This window comes from Bison bison, unplaced genomic scaffold (assembly GCF_000754665.1).
Source record: "Bison bison bison isolate TAMUID 2011002044 unplaced genomic scaffold, Bison_UMD1.0 scf7180017864351, whole genome shotgun sequence".
Classification (NCBI taxonomy): Eukaryota; Metazoa; Chordata; class Mammalia; order Artiodactyla; family Bovidae; genus Bison; species Bison bison.
The window spans coordinates 1,912,695-1,923,873 of NW_011494923.1; the positions used below are offsets into that span (position 1 = coordinate 1,912,695).

The 11,179-nt window shown below is 34.7% G+C and overlaps 1 protein-coding gene across 1 annotated transcript in view; it reads right to left on the bottom strand.

Annotated features, from left to right (window-relative positions):
* The window catches only part of CADM2 (cell adhesion molecule 2), a 1,272,453-nt gene that overhangs the window by 103,898 nt on the left and 1,157,376 nt on the right, over positions 1-11,179 (bottom strand). The window contains exon 8 of the mRNA XM_010854843.1: positions 4,267-4,445. Within this exon, the coding sequence (XP_010853145.1) occupies positions 4,267-4,445 (179 nt within the window). The remainder of the gene's footprint in view (positions 1-4,266; positions 4,446-11,179) is intronic.

An 11,179-nucleotide genomic window follows, 5' to 3' on the forward strand; every position in this document is an offset into this window, starting at 1 on the left:
TCAGGACTGATTTCCTTTAGGATGGACTGGTTGGATCTCCTTGCAGTCCAAGGGACTCCCAAGAGTCTTCTCCAACACCACAGTTCAAAAGCATCAATTCTTCAGCGCTCAACTTTCTTTATAGTCCAACTCTCATATCCATACATGACTACTGGGAAAATCTATAGCTTTGACTAGATGGACATTTATCAGCAAAGTAATGTCTCTGTTTTTAATATGCTATCTAGGTTGATCATAGCTTTTCTTCCAAGGAGCAAGTGTCTTTTAATTTCATGGCTGCAGTAACCATCTGCAGGGATTTTGGAGCCCCCCAAAAATAAAGTCGGTCATTGTTTCCATGGTTTCCCCATCTATTTGCCATGAAGTGGTGGGACCAGATAGCATGATTTTAGTTTTCTGAATGTTGAGTTTTAAGCCACACTCCTCTTCCACTTTCATCAAGAGGCTCTTCAGTTCCTTTCACTTTCTGCCATAAGGGCGATGTCATCTGAGTATATGAGGTTATTGATATTTCTCCTGGAGATCTTGATTCCAGTCTGGGCTTCAATCAGTCTGGTATTTCTCATGATGTACTCTGCATATAAGTTAAATAAACAGGGTGACAATATATAGCCTTGACGTATTCCTATCCCGATTTGGAACCAGTGTGCTGTTCCATGTCTGGTTCTAACTGTTGCTTCTTGACCTGCATACAGATTTCTCAGGAGGCAGGTAAGGTGGTCTGGTATTCCCATCTCGAAAAATTTTCCACACACAGTTTGTTGTGATCTACACACTCAAAGGCTTTGGCGTAATCCACAAAGTGGAAGTAGATGTTTTTCTGTAATTCTCTTGCTTTTTGGGATCCAGTGGATGTTGGCAATTTGATTTCCGGTTCCACTAGCAATATTATAATAGTAAAACTCTGATTTATTATATCTATGTAACTGGCACTGGTAGACACTTCTATTTGTGTTGTATGCCATTTGTTTATGAATAATCCAGGAGTACTAATGTTACTCTTTTTTTTTTAATTCCAAACACTTGAGCCATGTTGTCACAAACCCTGACATTTACACTATTGTATATTCATTCTCCTAGAGTTCTATGATTTTTGTACTATACTTACTGAATGCTTATTTTCCATGTTTAAACTCCTTGAGTGCTATTCACTTTTGTTCCTATAGTGAATTTGCACTCAGTGGATAAATGCTAAATGTTTATTTGGTTACTGAAGAAATGTTTCTGTTGATCTGAGTTCTTCAAATAACAAGAACAGCAATAGAACAACATACCATTAATATGGACGTAATTAACCATTCAAAAGAAATAAATAGCATGATAACAATAACAATATGAGACTAACTTCAATATTTTTACATAGCAGCAGAAAACACAAAACTATTGTGGTCACAGGAATTAATAGTATAACAATGGCTAGCAATTTAACAGATTAATGTTTCCACTGCTGAGCTTGTTAATGAAAAATGCTATTTTTTTTTTTCTAATGGGATCTCTACAGTACAAATGTTTCAAAAGTGCAATGTTTTATCTTACAGGTACTTGTATACTGAATTTTGTTAGGCCTTTCACTGAGAATGAGATTCAGACTGGTAGTTTCAAATTACTGTCTGTAGTTGTAATGCTTTAATTTCCAAAGGGGTCATTATAAGGAATGAGGGGGGTGGGGACCCTCCAGTGTTGTTGACACAAAATGTCAGTGCTGTTAACAATTAGATGTGAAAACATTTAAATAATGCTCTTGCACTGACACCCAAAGAATAAAATCTATTAGGATGGCATCTAGATAGCAGATGATTTCACAGCAAAGTGCTCCGACCTTCATCAAGTTAAGAATCAATAGAACTTAGGTAACTGTGGTAGAGTCAAAGATGGTCTCAGCTCATGAAAGGCCCTTCTGTGCTAGAGCTAAATTAAATTATCACAGCTAATGCAAAATCAAACTTGGTGTAAAAGATAAAAGGGTAAAGTTCTCACAAATAATCATTTATCACTCCATTCTGAAATGCATATAGCATTCATTATAGATCGAAATGCCACTCAAATTTCATCATTGAGTCGGGTTTTGAAACAGCCAAACCATTAATAGAAGAGAGTAGCTTTTTATATTTATACAACCAGTGACTAATGAGGCATTATACCCTGTGTGCAAAGGAGAGAAAAAAAACAAAACTTTATTTTGTAATGAACCCAATTGGAGCCCTTTTAAAACACAGTGTAATGTGGTTTCACTGTTTCATCGAGCCTCTCATTACTTGTGTCAATAATCCTAGGTAAACCAGTGTTGAACTTCACAGCATTTATCTAGCAGCGTGAATAGCACTAATCTATGGGGTGCTTTTCATGAACTGTAGTTCAAAAAGCAAAGCCAAAAATGACTTCTTACAAAGTGCTCAGAGAAATATTTATTAGAAATATGTCAACTGCCAACTATCTAAAGGTAGCTTGTCTCTTTAGGAAATCATACTGTTGGCTACCTTGCAAACACTGAGAAAACATATGAATTTTCCCCTACTTGAATTACTTAAAAAAAATGAATGACATATTTTTCTACAAAGTATATTATTTCTTCTGTCACTTCCCTTCTAATTGTCTATATTTTTATGTCACATCGCTTTCAACATGTGACATGCTATGCAACATCCCTCAGTTTCCCCAAAATTGTGAGGTGAGACCAGCACTTGAAGTTGAGGGTGAATCAGACTTCACTTCCATGACTGTGGTATCTAAACATCCCGGTCAGCAGGAACTGTAAGTGACTCCTGGATCCTGCTCTAAGGATCTAACTTATCTTCTTGACACACTCAGGGTTGTTATATTCTCTCTGGCAGTGAGCCTGGCAGGGTTTGTCTACAGGGGGTTACCACATTTAATTCCAATTTATCAGTCTAACTTGATCAGGCTGAACTTTCCCCAAGACTGAGATTTGCACAATTCATGAGATACCATAAATTACTCTCTCAGCTCTCCTGTTTTCAACATGTTTATATGTGGAAAGTCTACTCAGCACAAGCCGTTGTTTACCTTCAAGAGCAAATTGTTGCTAAGAACTGAGAAATGGTAGACACTAAAGCAATTCGAAAATAAGACAGTTTTGTAAATTGATTCAATATATTATTTTGGCCTGTATCATAACAACATAAGTATCTTTGGAAAAACAAACGGGGTTATTTTTCCCCTAAAATTAAATCACTTTACAAAGAATTAGAACTTATCCCCCAAATTCCTCTTTTTGGAAAGTTATAGAATTAATCCATGTTTCTTACAGTTATTTCATACGTATATTCATGAGTAACATTTCAAATAAATGTACTCTGTAACTTCTAAGATCCACTAGATTTATTACAGCTTTGTATAGATTTTACACAATACTCATTCAAATACTGTAACATTATGTAGAACATATTAGTTTTAGAAAATGTTTTCTTGGTGAAATATACAAGAAAAATCTTACATTCTATAATGCTTTTTTTCTCTTTGAGGTTCACATTGTACCCTGTAAATAAACTCTGAGAAGTCTTGAAATAAAGAAACATGACTAACTTCATTTATTGTGATATTTACCAATTTCATAAAAGTTCATCCTCATTTAACAATATGTTAAAGCTACTTCATGAACAATCTGTCCTGACTTTTGGAGTTTACAGAAAATAGAAATTCTCTCTAATCTTGGGAATTGGCATGTCTTTTTGCAATTTTGCCTATATTTACTCAAAATATGAGACTAATGAGAGGAGGAAAAAAATGTTTGTGGGCGTTTTAAATTATTATGCATGAGAAATTAGTGCAGGTGTCATTAGTACTGTATACCTCTGTCTCTGCTGCATCTTGATGACCTACTATCATTCTTTGTAAAACTACTAATAGTGATTATAAAACATGCTTTTATGATAATTTCCAAAATTAACTTAAGGAAAGTTTTCATGATTCTGATTTATTATTAAAAGCATTTATTTGTAAAGCATAAAGAAAACCATTAATATGATTTACTAGTCACCATCAAACAATACACAGTATATTTGCAATTAAAAAATCATTTACAAAACAGTTTTTATTTCCTAATATATGCTTTAATTTTATGTTATTATTTTGATTCAAAACATATTAATTGTGAACCTTGGAGATATTTATACTTATGAGAAGTTCTTCTGAAAGAAAATGAAAACCTGTTTAAATGTGTTTAGTATTATAAAGATTTTGATATATTTTAGCAGTTTTTCAGGTCATTCATTCTTACATGCATAATAATGTCAAAAAGGTACTCACCATGTACAATGAGAACGTACTCTGCACTGCTTTGGCCAATAGTATTTGTAGCTTCACATCGGTATGTACCATTATCCGTTTTGTTGAGGAAAAGAATGTTTAGCTCCCTACCACTCACAACCATTCGGTCAGGATCTGGTAATTCTCCACCATCCTTTGTCCACAAAACAGGTTCTGGCCTATTGGATTTAAACATACATATAGACAAAAAAAAAAAGAAAAAAAAATATATATATATATATACGAAATGTTACATGTGACTCAAATAAATCAAACAGTTTCTATTTAACACCCATTTTGTGGATAGCAATGTGCTTGCTAATTTCTGTGCTATGCTGTACTTAGTCATTCAGTCGTGCTGACTCTTTGTGACCCCATGGACTGTGGCACACCAGGCTCCTCTGTGCATGGGATTTTCCAGGCAAGAACACTGGAGTGGGTTGCCATGCTCTTCTCCAGGAGATCTTCCCAACCCAGGGATAGAACCCAGGTGTCCCACATTGCAGGCAGATTCTTTACCATCTGAGCCACCAGGGAAGCCCTGCTAACTTCTATAAGACACCAAAAGAACCATAACACACTCACTCAGAAGATTTGGAGATATAACAATTATAATTTAATTCTTTTCTCCTTAACAAAAGAGAGATATATTAAGGAACTAATTAGTGGAGTCATTAGAGTAGTCACCAATAGACTACAGGTCCTGGGACCAGATTCTGTGGCTAAATCGTTCGTACCTACTGGCTTCTGGAAGACTGCCTTTGGGCTATTGGAGCAGACTTCCACAGAAGTACCTGGAATTATACCTTTGCATTTGGGGCCACCATAATGGCACAACTTTGCCTGAAACCACCTGAAACTTCTCCCTCTTACCTTTCTTATTTTCTCATGTCCCTAGAGGCTTTTATTCCTGAAAGTACTCTTTTTATTTGCCTTAGTTTTATTGAAATATAATTGACACATAACATTAAACTAGTTTAAGGTACACAGAATAATGATTTGATATATATATATATAAATGTTGAAATGTGATTGCCACAATAAATTTACTTAATACCCATCACCTCACATAGTTATAATTTTTTTATTTTGATGAGAACTTTTAAGATCTACTCTCTTAATACCTTTTATGATCAAATATTATTAATTACAGTCAGCATACTATACATTATATACTCAGAACTTATCTTATAACTGAAATTTTGTACCTTTAAACCATCTTCACCCATTTCCCCGACCCCGTACCCCTGCCTCCAGCCACTTTTATTCAACATTGTACTGGGATTCCTAGCCATAGCACTTAAGCAGGAAAATAAATAAAAGACAACCAAGTTGGAAATGAAGAAGTAAAACTGTCTTCACTTGCAGATGACATGAGAACACATATTAGAGAAGGAAATATAACCCACTTCAGTATTCTTGCCTGGAGAATCCCATGCACAGAGGAGTCTGGTGGGCTACATGGGGTCACAAAGACTTAGACATGACTTAGCAACTAAACATAGGAAACTCTAAAAATTCCACTGAAAGAACTGCTAAAACTAATAAATGAATTTAAAGTTACAAGATACAATATGAATATACAAAAATCAATTAAATTTATAAACGCTATCAATGAAACATTGGAAACAGAAATTAAGAAAACAACCTATTTTACAATTGAATCAAAAAGAATAAAATACTTACAAAGAAAACCTGACCAAGAAAGTGAAAGATCTATACACTGAAAACTATAAGATATTAATGAAAGAAACTGAAGAGGACAAATAAGTAGAAAAATAATCTGTGCTTATAGATTGAAAGAATTAGTATTAAAAGTCCATTGCACCCTAAGCAATCTGCAAATTTAATGTAATCTTTATCAAAATTCTAATGGCAACTTTTCATATAAAAATGACAAACAATCCTAAAATATGTATGGAACAACAAAAAGCCCCAAATAGGCAAGTAATCCGGAGAAGGCAGTGGCATCCCACTCCAGTACTCTTGCCTGGAAAATCCCATGGATGGAGGAGCCTGGAAGGCTGCAGTCCATGGGGTCGCTGAGGGTCGGACATGACCAAGCAGCTTCACTTTCACTTTTCACTTTCATGCATTGGAGAAGGAAATGGCAACCCACTCCAGTAATCTTGCCTGGAGAATCCCAGGGACGGGGGAGCCTGGTGGGCTGCCATCTATGGGGTCACACAGAGTCAGACACAACTGAAGCGACTTAGCCATAGCAGCAGGCAAGTAATCTTGAGAAAGGGGAAAAAAGCTGGAGGTTTCACACTTCCTGATTTCAAATGATATTTCAAAGATGTAGTAATTAAAACAGTATGATATTGGTAAAAATACAGACCCATAGATCAATGGAATAGAAAACTCAAAAATAAAGTCACGCATATATAGTCATTTAATTTTTTACAAAAGAAGCAGGAATATTCTATGCAAAAAAGGCAGTCTCTTCAGTAAATGCGGCTGGAAAAACTGAATAGCCACATACAAAAGAATAAAACTGGGCCTCTGTTTTACATTATAAAAGTCAACTCAAAATGTGTTAAACACTTGAATGTAAAACTGGAAACCTAAAACAGGAAAGAAGATCCTTGACATTGATCTTGGTGATGATTTTTTTTTGGATTTAACACCAAAAGCAAGGGCAACAAAATAAAAAAAATAAATAAATAAACATATGGGAACACTCTAAATTAAAAAGCTTCAGCATAGCAAAATACACCACTTAAAAAATGAAAAGCAACCTATGGAAAGAGGGAAGTTATTTGCAACTATTATGTGTAGGTAAATAAGATAAAGAGTAAATATCCAAAATAAAGAAATAACTTACACAAGTCAATAACAAAAAATGACCTGATTAAAAATAGAGAACTGGGAGATATTTTTCCAAAGAAAACATACAAATGGACAACAGGTACATGAAGAAATGTTCATCATCATTAATAAACAGGGAAATGCAAATCAAAGCCTGAATGAGATAACACTTACATGGCTATCTTCATAAAGACAAGAAATAATAATTGTTGAGGAGGATATGGGAAAAGGAAACCCTCCTACATCATTAGTGGGAATATAAATTGGTACAGCCACTATAAAAAATAGTAAGGTCATTCCTCAGGGGCTTCCCTGGTGGTTCAGTGGTAAAGAATCTGCCTGCCAATGCAGGAGATGTGGGTTCAGTCCCTGGTCAGAAAGATCTCCTGGAGAAGAAGTGGCAAACCACTCCAATATTCTTGCCTGGGAAATCCCAGGTGCAGAGGAGCCTGGTGGGCTATAGTTCATGGGATTGCAAAAGAAGATGGACAATACTAAGTGACTAAGCAACAACACAGGAGATTCATCAAAAAACTAAAGATAGAACTACCAGATGATCCAGTGATTCTACTTGTTGGTATATATCCAAAGGAAAAGAAATCACTATTTTAAAGAGATATCTGCACTCATATTCATTTTAGCACTGTTCACAATAACCAAGTCATAAACCCAACCTAACTATCCACTGACAAATGAATGAATAAAGAAAGCACAGGGGACAGGGAGGACCCTAAGTGCAAAATAAAAGATACGTGAGTAGTTACAAAAAGAAAGAAAATAAATTACAAATGTAATGGAATATTATTCAGTCATTCATAAAGAAAGAAATTCTGACCCTTGTAACAATATGGATGAAACTTGAGGGCATTATGCTAAGTGAAAAAGTCAGACAGAGAAAGACAGCTACTATATGACTTCATTTATGTGTGGAATCTAAAAAACCTGAGCTCATAGAAACGGACAGTTATCCTTTAATCAAATACTTGCAAAGAATTCTCAAAATCTGCTTTTAGGGAAGAAAAGATAAATGAATCACGAATTTGTCTTCAAAGATTTCATTCTTACATAATTACTAACAATAGAAATAATTATTAGTATTCATCACTGTGTTTGATAATGGTAGTGATCTTAGTTACTTTACGTAGTTTCTATAATCCTCATAAGAACAAGGTTTTTTAAAAATGTAATGCAGATACTAATATAGAACATCAGAGATGCATTCAAAGCCTGGTCTGACTGAACAGTCAATGCTTTGTCCACTACCTCTTGTATTCTAACATGAGGAATATTTTCCTAGTTCTTCCATGTCAAAATTTTCAACTTTAAACATAATTTTATCTTACCATTGGAAATTATTTTTGAAAAAGCTTTAATTATTTGTTTATTTTGGTGAAAAACTGAACTTCAGTTTTGTTGTTGTGAATATATTTATTAATAGAACTCAATATTCAGAAAACGAAGATCATGGCATCTGGTCCCATCACTTCATGGCAAATAGATGGGGAAACAGTGGAAACAGTGTCAGACTTTATTTTTTGGGGGCTCCAAAATCACTGCAGATGGTGACTGCAGCCATGAAATTAAAAGATGCTTACTCCTTGGAAGAAAAGTTATGACCAACCTACATAGCATACTGAAAAGCAGAGACATTACTTTGCCAACAAAGGTTCGTCTAGTTAAGGCTATGGTTTTTCCAGTGGTCATGTATGGATGTGAGAGTTGGACTGTGAAGAAGGCTGAGCGCCGAAGAATTGATGCTTTTGAACTGTGGTGTTGGAGAAGACTCTTGAGAGTCCCTTGGACTGCAAGGAGACCCAACCAGTGCATTCTAAAGGAGATCAGCCCTGGGATTTCTTTGGAAGGAATGATGCTAAAGCTGAAACTCCAATACTTTGGCCATCTGATGCGAAGAGTTGTCTCATTGGGAAAGACTCTGATGCTGGGAGAGATTGGGGGCAGGAGGAGAAGGGGACGACAGAGGATGAGGTGGCTGGATGGTATCACCAACTTGATGGACATGAGTTTGAGTCAACTCCAGGAGTTGATGATGGACAGGGAGGCCTGGCGTCCTGCGATTCATGGGGTTGCAAAGAGTTGGACACGACTGAGCGACTGAACTGAACTGAACTGAGGTCTTGATAGTGGTGCCTATGACCCTGGCAGCTTTTCTAAGATGAAGAATATTTTTTGATTTTGTAAACTTTCACAAAAAAGACAAAAGTTGTGAAACAATTAATAATAAATATTGTAAATTGTATTAAAATAAGCAAATCAGCAATGTGATGAAAAATCACTTAGTCTTTTAGTAAAAACTTGTTCTCCAAAAACGTTAGAATAATACACTAATTTATGTCATCATCCAGTTATATAGACAACTTATTATGATAGCATCTTTAATAAAAGTCAAACCTGAATACTTCTCAACTTTCTTCATATATCCCACATTTTATTGTTGCTATTTTAATTTGCTAATTCTTATTTTAAAACTGATGGACGGGAAAATCTTGAACCATTCTCATCCTTAACATTCTTTGAAGAAAAAAGCTGGCACAATAAAATTGTAACTTACTGCATATAACAAATAATTAGAAACTGTGTCCTTTCTACAAAGCCACATAAGACCAACATTAAAATAATGGCTACATTAAGGATAATTTGAATTTTAGAAAATTAATCTTTAAAATACTGCTCAACAGAAGTATTTTATATTAAGAGGCAATGCTTTCTTAATGTATAAGTTGGAATTTTTAACCACATTGATAATTGTACACACATACCTATGCATTTCCATAAATAAATTATACTCCCCAAACTGTCATAATTTTTTCTCTGTTAGTGTTTGTAAGCTTGAAATCACATCTTAAATATATTGGCCTGTAAATATGTAATTAAATTTAGATATATATTTTAAATTTGTCTTTAAAATAAAGATCTAGAAAAATTATTCTTTATTACTATTTAAAAGTTTTCTTCTAAAAAAGATAATTCTCCCATTTAGGAAATAATGAACAACACCTGGACAAATAGTTCCAGGAGATTCTAGCAGTATAAGTCACTGCTGACACCGAACATTGCAGGATTCTCTATCATACACTGTATCATAAATCTTCAAGGTGGCAAAAAAAAAAAGTTAACACCATAAAATGAAATTTTAACAAAATGGAGGTTAGAGTTTATGCATCAATTAAAAATAGCCTACACATATTCGAATTAGTACTTAAAATGCTCAAGCTACTTAATATCACTATAAAAATATTAAGTAGTTTAGCAAGTCTTGATACAATTTGTGTTTCATCTTAATAAAAAGAACCCCTAGGCTTTCTCTAATTGGAACCTAGAAATGATTGAGTTTCTTGCTGCAAAGGAATAAAAATCTTCCCTGCTGTTCAGGCGACCAAAGGAGATCATTTAAAAAGTGGTTCCAGTCTACAGTTACTCTGGGATAAAGCTGAGAAAGAGTAGGAGGCAGACACCAGGAGTCACAGGACGGTGACACAGCATCAGGCATCAGATAACACTGTGTAACTCCACACGTATAACTCCACAGTAAGAATATTAACATCCTCAATCCGGAGGGTTGCCCCTTTCAAAGCAATTAACTTTCAATTAAAAGTTGAAAATTTTCATATGAGATAAAGTTAGATCTGTGTTCTGTCTACCAAATCTGTAAGTCTCAAAAGATGTTTGTTTTTCTTCTACCCCTAAATATAGCTGTGTAGCAGTTTCTTCCTAGGGCAAGAAGAAAAATAGCAAGAAAATTAGTTTTAAAAAAAAGGAACCAAATATGATTTTATATTTACTATATTGTACTCTAAAGTCTTATTAACTTGCTTTTACCTCAATAGACTTTTAAAAATCTTTTATTAATTCACTATTTTGTTTTGTAGATATCTAAGATTGTCGGGAGAAATATCAATAACCTGAGATATGCAGATGACACCACCCTTATGGCAGAAAGTGAAGAGGAACTAAAAAGCCTCTTGATGAAAGTGAAAGAGGAGAGTGAAAAAGTTGGCTTAAAGCTCAACATTCAGAAAACGAAGATCATGGCATCTGGTCCCATCACTTCATGGCAAATAGATGGGGAAACAGTGGAAACATC